Source organism: Mobula birostris, chromosome 11 (assembly GCF_030028105.1).
Source record: "Mobula birostris isolate sMobBir1 chromosome 11, sMobBir1.hap1, whole genome shotgun sequence".
NCBI classification, from domain to species: Eukaryota; Metazoa; Chordata; class Chondrichthyes; order Myliobatiformes; family Myliobatidae; genus Mobula; species Mobula birostris.
The window spans coordinates 2718261-2739435 of record NC_092380.1 but is presented as its reverse complement, the minus strand read 5'-3'; the positions used below and the strand labels follow the sequence as shown (position 1 = coordinate 2739435).

At 49.2% G+C, this 21175-nt stretch overlaps 1 protein-coding gene across 4 annotated transcripts in view; it reads left to right on the top strand.

The window, feature by feature from the left end:
- The window catches only part of LOC140204743 (3 beta-hydroxysteroid dehydrogenase type 7-like), a 63820-nt gene extending 43889 nt beyond the window's left edge, over window positions 1–19931 (top strand). Inside the window, exons 2-6 of one of the 4 annotated variants that reach the window (XM_072271497.1) lie at window positions 5343–5498; window positions 9938–9980; window positions 11586–11685; window positions 14880–15042; window positions 15325–19931. In XM_072271497.1, coding sequence (XP_072127598.1) covers window positions 5343–5498; window positions 9938–9980; window positions 11586–11685; window positions 14880–15042; window positions 15325–15740 — 878 coding nt within the window. In that variant the 3' untranslated portion in view covers window positions 15741–19931. Of the gene's footprint in view, window positions 1–5342; window positions 5499–9937; window positions 10047–11585; window positions 11686–14879; window positions 15043–15324 lie in introns of all 4 variants that reach the window. The other 3 variants (XM_072271496.1, XM_072271499.1, XM_072271498.1) reach the window with 3 other exon arrangements.
- Window positions 19932–21175: the final 1244 nt, after the last annotated feature.

Genomic DNA, 21175 nt, shown 5'->3' with positions numbered 1-21175 from the left:
CTCTTGTTATTTATTGCTATTTATTTATAGTTGCATTTGTATAGTTTGTTGTCTTCTGTGTTCTTGCTCTTTCATTGATCCTGTTTACAGTTAATATTCTATAGATTTGCCGAGTATGCCCGCAGGAAAATGAATCTCAGGGTTGTATGTGGTGACATGTATGTACCCTGATAATAAATGTTACTCTGAAACATATGTAACGTTCCATTATATTGGCTCGTGAATGTCTAGGGGAAATCCCGCCCAGCACCTGCTTCAACAGTCCTCTCAGGGTCAATCGTCGCCCGAATCAATCACAAACATCAATCATCAGCCAGCACACCCAGTAAATTTTAACACATACACTTTATAGATATTACTAATTCTAGGGCATTTATATACATTTGATACAGAGAGGAAAGTAATGGGAAAAAAAAAGGCGCCAACTCTTATCAAAGTCCAAGTTCTTCGCGCACTACCGTTGGAGCTCAGTTCGACGTCAGACGACCACCCGAATTCCGTCAACCCACGGCTCGGGACCACCCGGAGTGATCGACCGGAGCCTCTCCGCACGTCCACCGTCCTCCTCGTCTCTCCTCCGACTCCCCGCCAAAACTCAGTCCACAGTCATATCATACAGCATGGCATCCGAAAACAAAACGATACATAACCACCCATTGGCTAATAGAACCTGGTTATCTCATTTAAAGTAAAACAAACTGTTAGCGCAAACTCTCTGCAGCGTTAAAACACAACAAAGCCGCATTCCACAGATTAACATAACAAAATTGCCATTTTAAATGTAACAAAAGAAAGACCCCATACACATAAGCCCTATAAATAGCAATGAATAAAATTCTAGTTAGCTTTGTGCCTCACAGTTACCAAGGATATGGCGTGTGCCTCTTCAAATGATAGAACAATATCTTAAAATCGATGAACTGGTGCAAGATGAATATAAAATCTATGCTCCCACCATTTCATCAAAATGCCAATAAACTGCTTAAACATGCTTTGATTGTTTCCACCCCATAAACTTTCATGAGTGGCTGGCACAAGTTGAACAAAGTTCCATTAAGTGATGTCTGCAATAGCTAGTGAAAATCAATTCAGAGATTCGGGAAGATGAGAGCAGGTCAAAGAATGTTCTGAACACTCGTATTGAATAGAGGAAGAGAAAGCGAAAGGCACCAGCGTACCCCACAGGTACATGTCCAAATAAAATAATGAAACCACAGAAGATTGTTCTTCAGATCAATGGCAGGTGAAGCCCATAGGACATGGACAAAGTTCACAATCTTGTCAAGGTCAGTGATCAAAGCCCAGTTCTCAACAATTCTCAATTCATTTCTCTGGCGCACGCACCTTCATCACTCACCTAACAGTAAGCATCAATCACAACTTTAATATTTATATATATTCTCCCTCCATCCCCGTCCCCCTACCCCTACCTCTCCCTCCTCCTCTCACTCTCCCCCTCTCCGTCTCTCATTCTCACTTTCTCTCATTCTTCCTTCACTTCCCCCCTCGCTCCCCCCTCCCCTCTCACTCTCCCCTCCCTCCCTCCTTCCCTCCCCACCTCCTACAAGTCTGCTGTTAACACATTTTGTTATTGGTAGAATCTCAGATGGTGACGAGCCATACAGGAGTGAACTAGATCAGCTGGTTGAGTGGTGTCAGAAAAAAAAATCTTGCACTGACTATCAGTGATACCAAGGTACTTCAGGAAGAGGAAGTCAAAAGAGCATAGACCGGTCCTCACTGAGGGGTCAGCGGTGGAAGAGGAAGTCAGGAGACACAGAACAATCCTTACTGAGGGGTCAGCGGTGGACAGGGTCAGCCATTTCAAGTTCCTGGAAATCAGTATCTCAGAGGGTCTATCCTGCCCTAACATACTGATGCAATCATGAAGACGGCATGTGGCTTTGCTTCATTAATGGTTTGAGGAGATGTGGTATGTCACCAAAGACTCTCATAAATTTCTGTAGAGCATTCTGACTGGTTGCATCACTGTCTGGGATGGTGGTTCCAATGCACGGGATGGCAAGAGGTGGCAGAGGGTTGTAGACACAGCCGGCTCCGTCACAGGCACAACCCTCCCCACCATCGAGGACATCTTCAAAAGGTGGTGTGTCAAGAAAGCTGCATCCATCATTAAAGACCCCATCTTCTGGGACATCCCCTCTTCTCATTACTACCATCAGGGAGAAGGTACAGGATCCTGAAGACTCACATTCAACATTTTAAGAATAGTTTCTTCCCACCACCATCATCAGATTTATGAACAGTCCATGAACCTACGATCACTATTTCACTGTTTTGCTCTTTTTTGGCACTATTTATTTATTTATTTATTTATTAGGGCAACTTCTCCTTTTTGGGCCCTATACAGCTTCACCAGAGTCATATGGGGCCCAGCCGGGTTCCACCTCTCATGACTGGGAAGTAGGGTTGAATTTTCAGAGGCTTTAATTGTAACTTAAAATAATTTCTATGTATTGCACTGTACTGCTGCCGCAAAACAACAAATTTCATGACAGATTTCAGTAACAATAAAACCTGATTCCGACTCTTTCCTACTACCATCAGGTTTTTTAACGGACTTGAAAAACCTTAACTCTACCTCTGACTGCTGTATATTTCCCTGAACTTGTTCTGATCTTGCTGTGTTATTTTTGTTTATATTTAAAGTCCAAGTCAAGTTTATTTTCAAACACACAAGTACATGTGTACACAGGTCACTGTTCCCTCTAAGCTGCGTGGACGTGTGGCTGCGCAATAACTGAAATGCTCCTGTGTACATAGCCTTTGTTGCCACGCAGCTAGTAGCTGTGTAACCACTGACACCAGGCAGACAATCTCTGAAGAGTATTGATAATGGGTTGGGGGTCACCTGTCTTGTAAAGACACTACCCAGAAGGAGGCAATGGCAAACCACTTCTGTAGAAAAATTTGCCAAGAGCAATCATGGTCAAAAGACCATGATCACCTATGTCATATGACACGGCGCGTAATGATGAAGAAGATGAATATAATCCATATATTTCTAAAATAATAAACATACCACAACTTTTACTTTGAAACATTTTAGAGCTTCAACATATTTACATTGTCAGTGTTTCAAGTTACAACAGTGTTACAAATTGTAACAATGAACACAGAATGGAAGTTGGTAGCTCACTGTTAATGAACTGACAACGCACTGAACTATTACGAGAAAAACATTTAAAGTGCCATTCAGTCTGGATTGGCCGTGTAAAAATTTCCTCCTTGGAGCAATGGTTGGTCCACACTGCTGTAAAAAGTATATTAGAAGGAACGTTGACACAGGTGCAATGAAAACCTTACTTGCAGCAGCATCACAGGCATGGATAAACAAAGTTCACAAGGAAATCATAGACATAAATTGTACATAATGTTTACAGAAGAATACTGTACCCCACTTACAACAAAAAAATAGTCATGTTAGTGCAAAGTGATCATGGTGTTTCAGGTCAATGAGCAACATATACAGATCAACCAAGTCCAGCGTCCACACAAGGTGACGCTATACTAGAGCTGTGTTCTGTCCACGTTCTTGAATGGGAAAAAGTGCTGGTGCATGACAAAAAATAACCTTGCCAAGCTGTCGTCATTCCACACCACGAGCCTCCTGAAGATCCTCCGTATTTTCCGGCCAAGAAGGATCTCCAACAACACCCCACTCCTTCAGTGTCACCAAGAGGACATGACCACAATCATCATGAGGAAACGTTGGAGACGGATTGGGCACGCAATGAGAAGAGAGGCCAACTCCATCGTCAAAACAGCATTTCATTGGACCCCTGAAGGACGGAGGAAAGACGGGACCAAAGACAACTTGGTGCCGTAGCGTAGAGACAGAAATGAGGACCCTGAACCACACCTGGAGCATAACACAGGAGATGGCCAAGGACAGACAGAGATGGAGGACCTTCATTGCTGTCCCAAGCACCGGCGGTGTAACAGGCAGTAAGTAAGTAATCACAATGTTCACAGCATTGCTGAACCGTGATTAAAGTTGAGCCAGTTGGTTCAAGAACTGAACAGATAAAGAAAGTAGCAAATCCTGAACCTGTTGGTGTGGGACTTCAGACTTCTGTACCTCCTGCCTGACGGTAGCTGCAGGAAGGTGTGATAGCCTGGATGATGAGGATTTTTGTAGATGAATGTTGCCTTCTTAACGCAGCGCCTCCTATATATATACCACCGATGGTGGAGAGGGATGTGTCCACGATGAGGGAGGGGGGTGTGGGAATCTAAGAGGCCGTCTCAGGGACGCAGGGAGTTTTTTGGGCATCCTGGATTGGCGGACACTGCACAAAGCAAAATGCTTCCCCCTCCCTTTCCGATCCATTGTCTGGAGCTTGGGAAAGGAATAACCCCTTCCCTTGGCATCTGAGCCCAGCCAGAGAGGATCCAGAGGATAACAGGTCAGAGTCAGGGAACTGACCGCTGCCTCGTGAAACAGAAACAGACAGATTTAAGTTGCAGCACTGTCTGTGTGTGTGTGGTAAACACAAAATACTCTGCTGATGCTGGGGTCAAAGCAACACTCACAACACGCTGGAAGAACTCAGCAGGTCAGGCAGCATCCGTGGAGACGATCAGTCAGGGTTCCGGCCCGAAACGTTGACTGATTGTCTCCACGGATGCTGCCCGACCTGCTGAGTTCGTCCAGTGTGTTGTGTGAGTGTGTGTGTGTGTGTGTGGTGTGTGGGGGTATGTCTTAATTTGTTTGTGTATGTCTCAGTTTTTGCGGGTGTGTGGTGTGTGGGGGTATGTCTTAATTTGTTTGTGTATGTCTCAGTTTTTGCGGGTGTGGGTGTGTATATACATGAGGCTTAGCTCCTGAATTTTCACACAGCCAACGCACGCAAACAATTGATGCCTCAAACTCAGTTTCTCTCTCCTTTCAACACCCAAACTCTCCTTCTCGCCTCTCCCTTTCAGCGAAGCAAACTTGATGGACTGAATGGCCTAATCCTGCTCCTATGTCTTTCTCTCCCTCTTTCTCTGCCGCTCTCCTCCATCCTCTCTCCCCTTTTCCTTCAGTCTTTTTTCCCTCTCCCTCTGTAACTTTCCACCTTTCACTTTCCTTCCCTGTCTCTCTCACTGTCTCCCTCTGTCTGGCCTCCTCTCTCTGACTCCCTCCACCCCTCTCTCTTCCTCTCTCAATCTCGTTCCATCCCTCTCTCTTCCCCTCCCGTCACCCACCGCCGCGCTCTTGCACTTCTCTCTCCGCCTGTCCAGTCGCAAGCTGTCGCTCCGCTCCCCCCCGCCCCCCACACCCCATTTCGGTTTTCACCCTCCCTCCCTAAATTAACGCCCCCTTTCCTTTTCAGAGAAGTTGCAGGTGAAATTCATCCAGGGGAATATTGTTGATGCAGCAAGTGTACTGGAGGCAGCAAGGGGCGTGGACTTGATCATCCACACAGCGGGGCTTGTCGACGTATGGATGAAACACCCTTCGAAAAGGATCTGGGCCGTGAACTACCAGGGTAATAAAACAGCAGGAGTCGCTCGTGGGATACGCTCAGACCACAGTTTGTTGCCCGAGTCTGGTTCTTATACTCGTCTTTTAGCCAATACCCTCTAGTCCAGGCGGCATCCTCTACTCTCTCTTATTGCACAGTCCCTGTGTCCATGACCAGAACTGGACACAACACTCCAAGCGTGGTCCAACAGCTGCAACATAACTCCCTTACTCTTAGAAACAGGAGAAAATCTGCAGATGCCGGAAATCCAGATCAACAGACGTAAAATGCCGGAGGAACTCAGCGGGACAAGCAGCATCTATGGAACAGAGTCCAGTCAACATTTCAGCCCAGACCCTTCATTGGGATTGGGGAAAAAAAAAGTCAAAATTATAAGGTTGGGGGAGGGGAGGAAGAAAGACAAGGCAACAGGTCAAACTGGGAGGGGGAGGGGATAAAGTCAAGAGCTGGGAAGTTCATTGATGAATGAGATCCAGGGCTGGAGAAGGGGGAGACTGATAGAAGAGGACAGGAGGCCATGGAAGAAAGCAAAGGGGGAAGGACACCAGAGGCAGTTAAGGAGATCAGATGAGAGAGGGAAAAGGTGAAAGGAGGAGCGGGGACATTAGCAGAAGTTCAAGAAATCGATGTTCATGCCATCAGATTGGAGGCCACTCAGACGGAATATAAGGTGTTGCTCCTCTAACCTGAGTGTGGCCTCATCGCAGCAGTAGAGGAGGCCATGGATTGATATGTTTGTCAGAATGGGAATGGGAAGAGGAATTAAAATGGGTGGCCACTGGGAGACCCCACTTTTCCTGGCAGACGGAGCATAGATGCTCGGCGAAACGGTCTCCCAATCTATGTCGGGGCTCACCTGGAAGGACTGTTTGGAGCCCTGAATGGTAGTGAGGGAGGAGGTGTAGGGGCAGATGTAGCACGTGCTCTGCTTGTAAGGGTAAGTGCCAGGAGGGAGATCAGTGGGGAGGGACGAATGGACAGGGGAGTCACCTAGGGAGCAATCCCTGCAGAAAGCAGAAAGTGGGGAGAGAAAAAGATGTGCTTGGTGGTGGGATCCCAGTGGAGATGGTAAAAGTTACGGAGAATTACGTGCTGGATGTGGAGGCTGGTGGGATGGTAGGTGAGGGCAAGAGGAACCCTGTCCCTAGTGGGGTGGCAGGAGGATGGAGTGAGAGCTGACGAGCATGAAATAGAAGAGATGTGATTGCAGGCAGCGTTGATGGTGGAGCAAGGAAGCCCCTTTCTTTGAAGAAGGAGGACATCTCCTTCATTCTGGAATGAAAAGCCTCATCCTGAGAGCAGATGCAGTGGAGGCAGATGAATTGAGAGAGGGGGATGGCAATTGTGCAAGTAACAGGGTGGAAGGAGGTATAGTCCAGGTAGCTGTGAGAGTCTGTGGGTTTGTAATATATATGTCAGTAGATAAGCTGTCTCCAGAGAGATCAAGAAAGGGGAGGGCGATGACGGAAATGGACCAGGTAAGTTTGAGGGCAAGGTGGAAGTTGGAGGCAAAGTTGATGAAGTCGACAATCTGGATCCACATGTGTGCAGGAAGCAGCGCCAATGCAGTCGATGTAGTGTAGTGATGGTGGAGGAGAAACTGGTTGGGTTTGGTCACCAGGAAGAAACAGAGAGCTTTGAGGCCTTCCTGGTGGGGATGGAGGTGTGTAAGGACTGGACACCCATGGCAAAAATAAAATGCTCGGGGCCAGGAAATCATCGAAAAGATCCACAGTGTGTGAAGTGCCACGGATGTAGGTAGGAAGGGACTGAACCGGGGGGATAAAACAGAGTCAAGGTATGCAGAGGTAAGTTCAATGGGGCAGGAACAAGCAGAAACAATGGGTCCTCCTGGTTTATGGATCTTGGGTAGGTGGTAGAAACATGAGGTGTGGGGTGAGGGAACTAATGGTGGCAGTGGATGGGAGATCCCCAGAGTTAATAAGGTCGGTGACAGTGTGTGGGAGACAATGGCCTGTTGCTCCTTAGTGGAATCCTTACTCTTAAACTCTGCACCCCACCCGGTGAAAGCAAGCATGCTAAATGCCTTCTTTACCACCTATCAGTGTAGCCCCTTTCAATAAAGCATGGACTGCTCGAAAAAGCCAACCACCCCCATCCGAACTCACCACTCACCTATACACACTGCAGAAAATTCAAGATTCAAATTTATTTATTAGTGTATATTGAAACACACAGTAAAATGCGTTGTTTGCATTAACATACCCAAGGGAGCGCAGTGTGCCTAGTCAAGGCCAGTGGATCGTTGACGGCGCCCACTCCCTACAGGAGAAGAGTGCGTCGGAGCTGACGTGTGTCTGGCCAGCTGTACGCCATCTGTGATTAACCATTCCAGTTTCTTCTTTGGAAGAGGTTTGATGGGTCTAATTCTGCGTGAGCTGGAGGTCATCCTCACGGCTTACGGCTTACTTCGATGACGTGGCCCTGATGGTGACAGAACCCGAAGACATGCGTAGGGTGTGCGAGTGTCCTCATCCAGGTAAAACTGCTCCGGACTCCTTGTGGGTCAGTGGCAGGTGGACTCCCCGTAAGCATGGGGCACTGCGCGTCTCCTATACCTGAGAGTCTACCTGAGTCCCTCTCGGCAGACCTGGCTGGCAAACTGGTAGGACCTGGAGTTGAAAGTTGTGGTCCAGTAGGGGGCGCTGGTCAGGCCGCCTCAGGGTGGTGGCCTCCATGTTGTGGTCCTGGATGGTCACCTTGACCACATCCACCTTGCTATAGGATGCAGAGGAAGTCAGTGCACACCATGAAACACTGGGCATCTGCAGTGGTCGCGAGTCTCCTGATTGGAGAGGGCGGACACGGCACACCCTCAGAGCCCTGTGGAGATTCCTGTACGCTGAGCACCCTCCGAGGAGGCACTTAATGCAGTACTTTCTCCAGAGAGGCCGCTGTCTTCGCAAAGAGACATGGTTTCCTCTGGCGGGCCTCAGGGGTGCTGCTCTGCAGAGGCTGCCCGGCTTCTGTCAGAAATTGCCAAGCACTGTGGTCACCTCCAGCCATTTCATTCAACATTTAGTTGAGTTCTTAATTAAGCTTGGCCATTTAGTTGGCCGATGAGACATTGGAGCAGAATTAGGCCATTCAGCCCCTCAAGTCTGCTCCACCATCAATCATTTTTATTGATTTTTCCCTCAGCCCCATTCTCTTGCCTTCTCACCTTTACTAATCAGGAATCCATCAACTTCCACTTTAAATATACCCAGTGACTCTGCCTCCACAGCCGTCTGCTGCAATGAATTCCACAGATTCACCACCCTCTGGCCAAGGAAATTTCTCCTCATCTCTGTTCTAAAGGGACATCCTTCTATTCTGAGGCTGTGCCCTCTGATCCTAGACTCCCCCACTGTAAGAAACATCCTCTCCATGTCCACTCTACTTAGGCCTTTCAATGTTCAATTGGTTTGAATTGGATTTCCCCGTCCCTCATTCTTTGAAACTCCAACGAGTATAGGTGCAGAGACACCAAACGCTCCTCATACGTTAACCATTTCATCCCCAGGATCACTCTTGTAAACCTCCTCTGGACCCCTCCAGTGCATCCTTACTTAGATATAAGGCCCAAGATTGCTCGCAATACTCCAAATGTGGTCCGACCAACACCTTCCTGGTTGGCCGACTTGATGGAATGGGTGAGATAGAGAGACAGGGGGAGGTTGACAGAGATACAGCATATAAAGAGTTGGCCACAGGAAGGCAAATGCAGTCGTAGCATTCATTTCGAGAGGACTAGAATACAAAAGCAAGGATGTCATGCTCAGACTCTATAAGGCATTGGTCAGACCACACAGAGTACTGTGAGCAGTTTTAGGGTCTTTATCTAAGAAGAGATGTGCTGGCATTGGAGAGAGTGCAGAGGCGGCGCAGAAGGATGATCCCAGGAATGAAAGGGTTAACATATGAGGAGCGTTTGATGGCTCTGGGCCTGTACTTGCTGGAGTTTGGAAAAACTGGGGGGATCTCAGTGAAACCTATTGAATACAGAAAGGTCTGGACAGAGTGGATGTGGAGAGGTTGTTTCCAAGAGTGGGTGAGTCTAGGACCAGAGAGCACACCCTCAGGATTGAGGGACGTCCATTTGGAACAGAGATGAGGAAATATTTCACTAGCCAGAGGCTGGTGGACCTGTGGAATTTTTTGCCACAGTTGCCTGTGGAAGCCACATTGTTGAGTACATTTAAGGTGGACGCAGACTGTCAAAGGTTACGACGAGAAGGCAGAAAAATTAGATTGAGAAGGATAACAAATCAGCCATGATGGACTAGCAGAGCAGGCACAATGAGCCGAATGGCCTAATTCTGCTTCTAGGTCTTGGCTCTTGTAGAGAGTGGGAGAGACAGAACCTCCCTCTATCAAACTCTACCCTGTGCTCAGCCAGACCCCAGCCATCCTGACTAAAATGTTCTCTCCATCCACAGGGACACAGAACGTCCTCGCTGTCTGCAAGGAACTGGGCATCAGGTACCTACTGTACACCAGTAGTATGGAGGTGGTGGGACCAAACATAAAGGGGAAACATTTCATCAGGTGAGCGTCAGCCACGAGGAAATAGGGCAATGGTTGTCCCAGGACAGGAACTGGAATTCAGTGAGTCTGTCTCTGACCTCTCCACCTGGGACTGACCCGCAATGGGAGCACCGTGAACACGTCTTATCTCATCTTCCCCTGGGTCAGACCCACTCCAGGAGCACCATGCATGGTTACTGTCTCCGTATCCCTTGGGTCAGACCCACACCGAGAGCACCGTGCACAGTTCCTGTCCTGTATCCCCTGGGTCAGACCCACACCGACAGAACCGTGCACAGTTCCCGTCTCCGTATTCCTCGATCAGACCCACACCGACAGAACCGTGCACAGTTCCCATCTCTGTATCCCTGGGTCAGACCCACACCGACAGAACCATGCACAGTTCCCGTCTCCGTATCCCCTGGGTCAGACCCACACCAAGAGCACCGTGCACAGTTCCTGTCTCATATCCCCTGGATCAGACCCACACCGAGAGCACCGTGCACAGTTCCCATCTCCGTATTCCTGGATCAGACCCACACTGACAGAACCATGCACAGTTCCTGTCTCCATATCCCCTGGGTCAGACCCACACCGAGATCACCGTGCACAGTTCCTGTCTCATATCCCCTGGGTCAGACCCACACCGACAGAACCGTGCACAGTTCCCATCTCTGTATTCCTGGGTCAGACCCACACTGACAGAACCATGCACAGTTCCTGTCTCCGTATCTCCTGGGTCAGACCCACACCGAGAGCACCGTGCACAGTTCCCATCTCTGTAAACCTGGGTCAGACCCACGCTGACAGTTCCCGTCCCTGTATCCCTGGATCAGACCCACACCGATAGCACCGTGCACAGTTCCTGTCTCCGTCTCCCCTGGGTCAGACCCACACCGAGAGCACCGTGCACAGTTCCTGTCCTGTATCCCCTGGGTCAGACCCACACCAATAGCACCATGCACAGTTCCTGTCCCATACCCCCTGGGTCAGACCCACACCCACAGGACCGTGCACAGTTCCCATCTCCGTATCGCTGGATCAGACCCACACCGATTGCACCGTGCACAGTTCCCATCTGTGTATCCCTGGATCAGACCCACACCCACAGAACCGTGCACAGTTCCCATCTCTGTATCCCTGGGTCAGACCCACACCCACAGAACCGTGCACAGTTCCCGTCTCTGTATCCCTGGGTCAGACCCACACCCACAGAACCGTGCACAGTTCCCGTCTCCGTATCCCTGGATCAGACCCACACCCACAGAACCGTGCACAGTTCCCGTCTCCGTATCCCTGGATCAGACCCACACCGACAGAACCGTGCACAGTTCCCATCTCTGTATCCCCTGGGTCAGATCCACACGGAGAGCCCTGTGTGCATTTCTAGTCACTGAATATCATGTTGAGAGCTCTGCGCTCATTCCAGACCCTGATCCTGTGGACGGTCCGTTCGTTTACAGGAAACAGACACAGTTAGTCTGCGGCCTGTGAGCACTTAAAGGGATCGTTCACACCTTGCTCACTTCCTCACTGTCCCTCTACTCTCCACCTCGCCAGGGGAAACGAGGACACCAACTACAGAATCTACCACGAGGGTGCGTACGTGCAGAGCAAGGCGGCAGCAGAGAAGCTGGTTCTCAGTGCCAACGGGATGAGGGTGAGGAGCGTCTGTGTATTCTCAGGGCAGACCGCAAGGAGATCTGCCCTGGGACAGTGACTGTGGATCAGTTCGGTGAGCTGGGGTCAAGGCTATAGGATCCCAGCACAGATGCTTCCTCAGCACTGCCCTTCTCTGTCTCTGTAACCTCCGCTTCTGGCCCCTACACCCTACCATCTCTTTAGCCCAACTCTCTCCTACATCCCCCCCTTCCCTATAACACCCTCCCTCCTCTATAACTCTGTATCACCTTCCTTTCCTACACCCCTCCCGTCTCTATAACCTCCTCCCTCTCCTACGCCCAGACTTTATAACCCCCTCCTCTCCTATACCCCACACCGTCCCTATGACCCCTTCCTTCCCCTACACTCTGTCCTGTCTCTGTGGCTTCCTCCCCGTGTCTGTGAGGCCCTCCGACCCCGACTCCCCTCCCTAACCACGATACAGGAAAGATATCAGAACGCTTTGATTTTGAGATTGAGCCAGGTATTTTGGGACTTTCCCAAATGTTAGATGAGATCTTGTCCCTGTAGTGGTTAGCACAACGCTTTACAGTACCCCCGACCCAGGTTCAATTCCCACCGCTGCCTGTAAGGAGTTTCTACATTCTCCCCGTGACCGCGTGGGTTTCCTCCGGATGCTCTGGTTAATTGGTCATTGTAAATTGTCCTGTGACGAGGTTAGGATATAATCAGGGGTTGCTGGGTAGCATGGCTCGAAAAGCGGAAGGGCTTATTCCACACCATATCTCGATAAATAAATAAATCGCACAGTACTTTGAGGTGGAACCAACAATGAAATGTACATTAAAATGTACAGCTACAGAGAAAGTGGAGTGCAGGCAAGCAATAAGGTACGAGACCATAACGAGGTAGATTGTGAGATCGAGTCCATCCTAAAAGTCTTACAAATGCGGGTAAAACCTCCTGTCTTTGGGCGTCCCTGGAAATCCGGCTGGTTAACCCCTCGCTGACAGCCACGGGATCCTCATGGCGATAAAGCCACCTTTCTCCGGCTTCGTACATCTAGGACATATACAACTGTGGTTCTGCCAGACCCATGAGGTTGGGATGTCTCACCCACCCAAACCCGGTTTGTGGGAATGTCTCGGCCCGAAACGTCGACTGTACCTCTTCCTAGAGATGCTGCCTGGCCTGCTGCGTTCACCAGCAGCTTTGATGTGTGTTGCTTGAAATTCCAGCACCTGCAGATTTCCTCATGTTTGTGTGAATGCTGTGTGATTTACTGGCCCCAGCAAGAAATAACAAATCGTACACTGCCTACTATTATAAAGAAGTGAAATCTCGAACAAACAGTCTCCCACCGGAGTGTTGGTTCTTCCTCCTTGAAGACGTTCAGCTGCATGAGGCACCTTATGCAACACAGACGGCATCCTCAGCCATCTTTTTCCCCTGTCTTCCTCCAGGTCCCGCCGACAGATGCCTCTCCACCCGCATCCTCTAGAACCTCCTCCCCAAGTCTACCATCCTGATTGGCTGACACCACAATCCTAAGTCGAATAACAAAGCTTTTTATCTCAGCTCAAACCCAAGCAAGCTGAGAGCAATATAGACTGCTCTTACAGGACTGCCCAAATGAAATGCCTACAGCATAGCAGAAAAAATCTTAACCAGGGCCGTTACATGGGGTAAAAGCCGTCCGTGAGCCTGGTAGTACACAGTACGCTTTCAGGGTTGTGCTGTTGCATGCATGGTTGTGGGGGGGAGTGAGGTCGATAATTCTGCTGCTGCTTGTGTGGTGGGTGGAGGGGGGACTTCAATGTTTCTGTCATCCATTCTTGTTTTTTTTTCTGTTTTGTGGATGTCTGTGAAGAGTAAGAATTTCAGGTTGTAGACTGTATACAATCTCTGATATTAAATGAACCTTTGAATCTTTTGTATCTGCCGAATGATGGAAAGTGGGGGAAGGAGGGGAAGTGGAGAAGAGAGAATGTCTGGGGTGAGAGGGGTCTTTGATGATGCTGGCTGCCTTACCGAGGCAGCAGGAAGTGTGGACAGAGTCCACGGAGGGGAGGCCAGTTTCCGTATGTCCAAAACTCCCTGCGGTGTCTAGCAGTCACGAGCAGAGCAGATGCTGCACCGAGCGGCGATGCGTTCAGACAGGATGCTGCCGAGGGTGCATTGGCAAGGGTCAACAGGAGCACTCCCAATTTCCTTAGGCTCCTGAGGAAGTAGAGGCGTCGGTGTGCTATCTTGGATCAATATGTTTGAACCAGCACAAATTGCTGGTGTTGCTCACCCCGAGGAATATATTGTATGTATACACAGATAGACGCTCAATCACCTCCTCTGGCAGTATTGAAGTTGAAATTGAAATATCTTTATTGCCATTGCATAATACAGTTGTCATGCACCAATACAGCGAAAATGAGTTTGTAACTCTCATACCGAATGCTATAAAACAACAAATAAAATAAATAAACAATAAATAAAATCAAGTAACCAGCCAGTACAAGCGATGTCCAGCACAACTCAGATGCATGACAGCCATAAAACCAGTATTAAAGTGGCAATATAACAAATTTATGCATGATGCTTGATCGATTGGTTCAGAGCAATTATAGCTCTGGGGAAAAAGCTATTTTTCAGTCTGGAAGTGCGGGCATAGAAAATCTTATAACGTCTGCCAGATGGAAGAAGTTCAAACAGATGATTGCATGGGTGTGTATTGTCCTTACAGATGCTTGTAGCTTTCCTTAGGCAGCAAGAGCTGTAGGTGTCCTCCAGGGCTGGGAGCTGTGTCCCGATGATCTTCTGTGTGCTAGAGACAATCCGCTGAAGTGCTTTCCTATCAGCTGCTGTACAACTGAGATACCACACAGAGATGCAGTATGTTAAGATGCTCTCTGTGGTGCAGCGGTAAAGGGTCACCAGCACCTGTTCAGGTAGATCAGCTTTCTTCAGCATCCTGAGGAAAATCAAGTGTTGCTGTGCTTTCTTAACTACTGTTGAGGTGTTAGTGGACCATGGATAGATAGATAAAGAAATAGAAAGAGAGAGATAGATAGATAAAGATAGACAGAGAGATAGATATAGATAGAAATAGAGAGAGGGTGAGATGGATAGAGAGAGAGTGATAAAGATAGATGAAAGAGGGGGTGGAGAGAGATGAGGGTCTGGGGGAGTGAAGGAGGGTCCGTACATGAACTGACAGAGCATCTGAAACTCTCTCAGGTTGCAGGCGGGAAGACCCTGGTCACGTGCTCACTCCGCCCCACAGGGATCTACGGAGAGGGTAACCCCATCATGGCAAAGGTGTATCAGACGATTACGAACTTCGGCGGCCGGAGGCTGCGGCTGGCAGGGAAGGGGGTGGAGCACGCAAGAGTTTACGTGGGTGAGTACTGGCCGATCAGGGAAACCCTGTCCTGTGCCCCGCCTCTGACTCACCATCCTTCCCCCCCACCCCCGGGAGCGGGCTTCAACATCGTCCTCTTCCCCACTCCCCCGGGACTGGGTGTCAGACACACCATCTCCTCAGGGCCCCTGAGAAAGGCAATGATCCCATCTCTGCCCTCTCGGCCCACAGGCAATGACCCATCTCTAACCACAGGCAATGACCCATCTCTGCCCTCTCTGCCCACAGGCAATGACCCACCTCTGCCCTCTCTGCCCACAGGCAACGTTGCGTGGATGCACGTGCTGGCAGCTCGCGCCCTCCAGCAGACACCCACCATTGTGGGCGGTGAGGTCTACTTCTGCTATGACGACTCGCCCTACTTATGCTACGAGGATTTCGACATGCTGCTTCTGGGCCCGGTCGGAGTTCAGCTGAGCGGACGGACCCCTCTGCCTTACTGGGCCCTGTATCTGCTGGCACTGCTGAGCGAGGGTCTGCACTTCCTGATGCGGCCACTGGCCAGGAAGGAGATCATCTTCAACCGCTATAACCTGGCCGTGATCACCACCACCTTCACCGTGCGCACCGACAAGGCCGCCCGTCACTTTGGTTACAGCCCACTGGTGCCCTGGGCACAGAGCTGGGTCCGAACCCTCGACTGGGTCCAAACCCTGGCAGGGACACATGTCGGGTAGCCCCTCGCTCCACACCTCCCTCTGCTTTGGGTTCTGTCTTCTCCCTAAACCGGACTCTCCCGACGACAGTACAGCCCTTCACCCGTGATGCAGCGCCAAGCTAATTGGTTAAAGCAAGCGGACTGAACTAAACCCTTCCACCTGCACAATGCCCCCCTTCCCTCTGCTTATCTAAGAGCCTTTAACACCTCTGACATATCTGGTTCCAACGCCTCCCCCAGCACCACATTCCAAGCAGCCACCACACTCTGTGTAAAGAAGAACGTATCATCTGCATCTCCTTCAAACTTTCTCCCTTTTGCTTTAAATGCACATCCTCTATTTCTTGACATTTCTACACTGGGGTACAAATACTGTCTTTCATGTTCTTATAAACCTCAATCAGGTCTCCCCTCACCTTCTACCGCTCCAGAGAAAACAACCCTAGTCTTCCCCCCCCCACCAACCACCCCGCTTGTAGCTCACGCTCTCTAATCCAGGCAGCATCCTGGTGAACGTCTTCTGCATCCTCTCCAAAGCCCCCACACCCTCTCCGAAGCCCCCACACCCTCTCCAAAGCCCCCATACCCTCTCCAAAGCCCCCACACCCTCTCCAAAGCCCCCATACCCTCTCCAAAGCCCCCACACCCTCTCCAAAGCCCCCACACACTCTCCAAAGCCCCCACACCCTCTCCAAAGTCCCCACACCCTCTCCAAAGCCCCCACACCTACCTGCAATGGGACAACCAATACTTCGGGTGTGGACTGACCAGTGTTATACAGCTGTAAGTTAAAGTCCAACTCTTGAACTCAAGTGTCTCAACTGATAAAAGCAAGCGTGCCACACTTTATGGCTTGGCTGCATCACGGCCTGGTGTGGAAACACTAATGCCCTTGAACGGAAAATCCTACAAGTAGTGGATATGGCCCAGTCCATCACGGGTAAAGCCCTCCCCACCATTGAGCACATCTGCACAGAGCACTGTCACAGGAAAGCAGCATCCATCATCAGTCACAGTCATAGTCATACTTTATTGATCCCGGGGGAAATTGGTTTTCATTACAGTTGCACCATATATAATAAATAGTAATAGAACCATAAATAGTTAAATAGTAATATGTAAATTATGCCAGTAAATTATGAAATAAATCCAGGACCAGCCTATTGGCTCAGGGTGTCTGACCCTCCAAGGGAGGAGTTGTAAAGTTTGATGGCCACAGGCAGGAATGACTTCCTATGACGTTCTGTGTTGCATCTCGGTGGAATGAGTCTCTGGCTGAATGTACTCCTGTGCCCACCCAGTACATTACATAGTGGATGGGAGACATTGTCCAAGATGGCATGCAACTTAGACAGCATCCTCTTTTCAGACACCACCGTCAGAGTCCAGTTCTATCCCCACAACATCACTAGCCTTACGAATGAGTTTGTTGGTTCTGTTGGTGTCTGCTACCCTCAGCCTGCTGCCCCAGCACACAACAGCAAACATGATAGCACTGGCCACCACAGACTCGTAGAACATCCGCAGCATTATCTGGCAGATGTTAAAGGACCTGTCTCCTCAGGAAATAGAGACAGCTCTGACCCTTCTTGTAGACAGCCTCAGTGTTCTTTGACCAGTCCAGTTTATTGTCAATTCGTATCCCCAGGTATTTGTAATCCTCCACCATGTCCACACAGACCTCCTGGATGGAAACAGGGGTCACCGGTACCTTAGCTCTCCTCAGGTCTACCACCAGCTCCTTAGTCTTTTTCACATTAAGCTGCAGGTAATTCTGCTCACACCATGTGACAAAATTTCCTACCGTAGCCTTGTACTCAGCCTCATCTCCCTTGCTGATGCATCCAACTATGGCAGAGTCATCGGAAAACTTCTGAAGATGACAAGACTCTGTGCAGTAGTTGAAGTCCGAGGTGTAAATGGTGAAGAGAAAGGGAGACAAGACAGTCCCCTGTGGAGCCCCAGTGCTGCTGATCACTCTGTTGGACACACAGTGTTGCAAGCACACGTACTGTGGAACCCCCACCACACAGGCCATGCTCTCTCCTCACTTGTGCCATCATGAAGAAGGTACAGGAGCCTCAGGATTCACACCACCAGGTTCAGGTGCAGTTACTACCCCTCAACCATCAGGCTTTTGAACCAAAGCAGCTGACTTCACTTGTTCCATCATTGAAATGCTCCCACAACCCAATGGACTCACTTTCAAGGACTCTTCATCTCCTGCTCTCAATATTTGTTGCTTATTTATTTATTATTATTATTTATTTTTATATTTGCAGAGTTTATTTTCTTTTGCACTGGTTGAATGCCCAAGTTGGCGTGGTCTTTCATTGATCCTATAATGGTTATTGTTAAGGATTTACTGAGAATGCCCACAATAAAGTTAATCTGAACTCCTCCATCCTGATCAAAAAGGCACAACAGCGCCTTTATTTCCTGCACAGCATCAAGAAAGCTCACCTCTGTCCCAGGATACTGACGGACTTTTACCGCTGTACCATTGAGAGCATACTCACCAACTGCATCTCAGTGTGGTATGGCAATTGTCCCGTATCGGACCGCAAAGCACTCCAGTGTGTGGTGAAAACTGCCCAGTGGATTATCGGCACCCAATTGCCCTTCTTTCCCCTTCCTTTCCAGTCCTGAAGAAAGGTTTCGGCTGAAACATCGACTGTTTATTTCTCTCCATAGATGCTGCCTGACCTGCTGAGTTCCTCCAGCATTTTGTGTGTGTTGCTCTGGATTTCCAGCACCTGCAGAATTTATTGTGTTTGTGGACAGTGCCAAGCCCGGCTGTGAGAGGAGAAGGATTGGGTATGGAGCAAGCATCTCCATCTGGAGATTCATTTTCTTACAGAACCATTCACAGTAGAACAAAGAAATACAATAGAATCAATGAAAAGCTACACACAGAGACTGACTGACAAGCAAACAATGTGCAAATGAAGACAAACTTGCAAATACACAAATATAAACAAATAAATAAATCATTAATTAATTAATCAATTAATTAATAATACTGAGATCATGAGTGGTAAAGTCCTTGAAAGTGAGTTTATGGGTTGTGCAATCAGTTCAGTGTTGAGGTGAGTGAAGTTATCCACACTGGTTTAGGAGCCTGATGGTTGAGGGGTAATAACTGTCCCTGAACCTGGTGGTGTGGGACCTGATGGTTGAGGGGTGATAACTGTTCCTGAACCTGGTGGTGTGGGACCTGATGTTTGAGGGGTGATAACTGTTCCTGAACCTGGTGGTGTGGGACCTGATGGTTGAGGGGTGATAACTGTCCCTGAACCTGGTGGTGTGGGACCTGATGGTTGAGGAGTGATAACTGCTCCTGAACCTGGTGGTGTGGGACCTGATGGTTGAGGGGTGATAACTGTTCCTGAACCTGGTGGTGTGGGACCTGATGGTTGAGGGGTGATAACTGTTCCTGAACCTGGTGGTGTGGGACCTGATGTTTGAGGGGTGATAACTGTTCCTGAACGTGGTGGTGTGGGACCTGATGTTTGAGGGGTGATAACTGTTCCTGAACCTGGTGGTGTGGGACCTGATGGTTGAGGGGTGATAACTGTTCCTGAACCTGGTGGTGTGGGACCTGATGGTTGAGGGGTGATAACTGTTCCTGAACCTGGTGGTGTGGGACCTGATGTTTGAGGGGTGATAACTGTTCCTGAACCTGGTGGTGTGGGACCTGAGGTTTCTGTGTGTCCTACCCGAAGGCAGCAGTGAGAAGAGAGCATGAGCTGGGTGGTAGGTGTTGTTTGATGATGGTTGCTGCTTTCTTGTGGCTCCACTCCTTTAGATGTGCTCAGTGGTGGAAGGGCTCACCCGAAGATGTACTGGGCAGTATCCACTACTTCTTATAGACTTATCCGTTGCTAGGTATTGGTGTTTCCGCATCAGGCTGTGATGCAACCAGCCAGCATATTCTCCACTTGCATCCATTGTTTGTCAGATGGCACACCAAAACTGAGCAAACTCGGGAGAATGCAGAGACACTGCCATGACTTCATTGTAAGGGCATTTACCTGCTTTCCACAAGGAATTTAAAGCTGTTGACGGTCTCCAACTCTGTAACCCCTCCCTTCCCTGCAACTCCCCCCCCCATCTCTGTAACCCCCTCCCCATCTGCTTAAGGGATCTACCCAATGTTTTAAATGTACTGTCATACTGAAAAACCAATAAATCATATTTAAAGTTGTGACCATCAAGCAAAGGGTACAGTACTTCAGCTTATCCTCCGAATGTGTTGATTACATAAAGAGCATTCCCCAAGCTGACTGTTTTAAATTAACCTTCACCCACGCGAAGGAACCTTGTCCTCTTTTGTTTAATTGGAGAAAGGGTTTATTGCAAAACCTGGCCTGGATTAGCAGAATGTCCCCATGGAATGGATTAGTGCAAAGACCTAGTGCTTTCCAGAGAAATGGGGTTGCTCAGATATTAATGGATGTGGGGGCCGGAGGAGGGGATTACAGAGATATAGAGGGATGTTGGGAAGAGAGGGATTACAGAGACAGGGAGAGCTGTAGGGGAGGGAGTGTGGTGGTTTGGAGCCAGAAGGGTTACAGAGACAGGGAGGGAGGGGCGTCACAGAGACGGGGAGTTATATAGGGGAGGAAGAGTGTTACAGAAACAGGGAGGGAGGGTCATGGAGCTTTTGAAGTTATAAAGTGATACAGTATATCTGTGAGGACTTTAGCCCAGGCATGAGAGGAAGGCAAGTTCCAGTTCTGCTCATTAAGTATTAATTAACTCTTGGTGTTCTTGATTATCCAGATATAACCATACCCAAACTCATCTGACTGTGTTGTTGGAGGAGCATGCTTCATACACAGGATATTACAGAGTATTGATACGAACACTGTTTTTCATCTAAAGCTAAGACGTACTGCTGTGGAAATGTTTGACACTGGAGTTAGATCCACTCAGTGGATCTTGAGTGTGGGAAGAGGCTCCACCCCGTCCAGCACGTCGAATAAAGATGTGACTGCAACGCTATCTCTGGAGGTCCAACACCATCCCCTTCCACCCTCCCCTGTGTTCTGTCTTCAGTCAGGGCCGCACCTTTGTCCCTCTGCGCCCACACCTCAGTGAGTTCCGCACCTGCCACAGTGTCGAACACGCCATATCTGCAAGCCTACTCCTTAGACAAGGGTTCGCCAGCACTGTCCTGTCTTCATCCCTCCTCCTCTTCCTGGACACGCTGCTCTAGCCCTTTTCATCTGAGACATCAACCGTCTCAACTTCAGCACTCCCCTCTCCAATTTAAACCCTACTCCCTCTGAACGCACTGCCCTCCACTCTCTGCGCACCAATCCCAAACCCGCACAAAACAGGATGCCCTCAACCTTGCTGAAGCCAAGTGGCAACTCTCAGGCACCTCCTCTTACTTACCCTTTAAAAAGGATCTCGCTCAGCACGATCAGAACACCACACCATTACCAA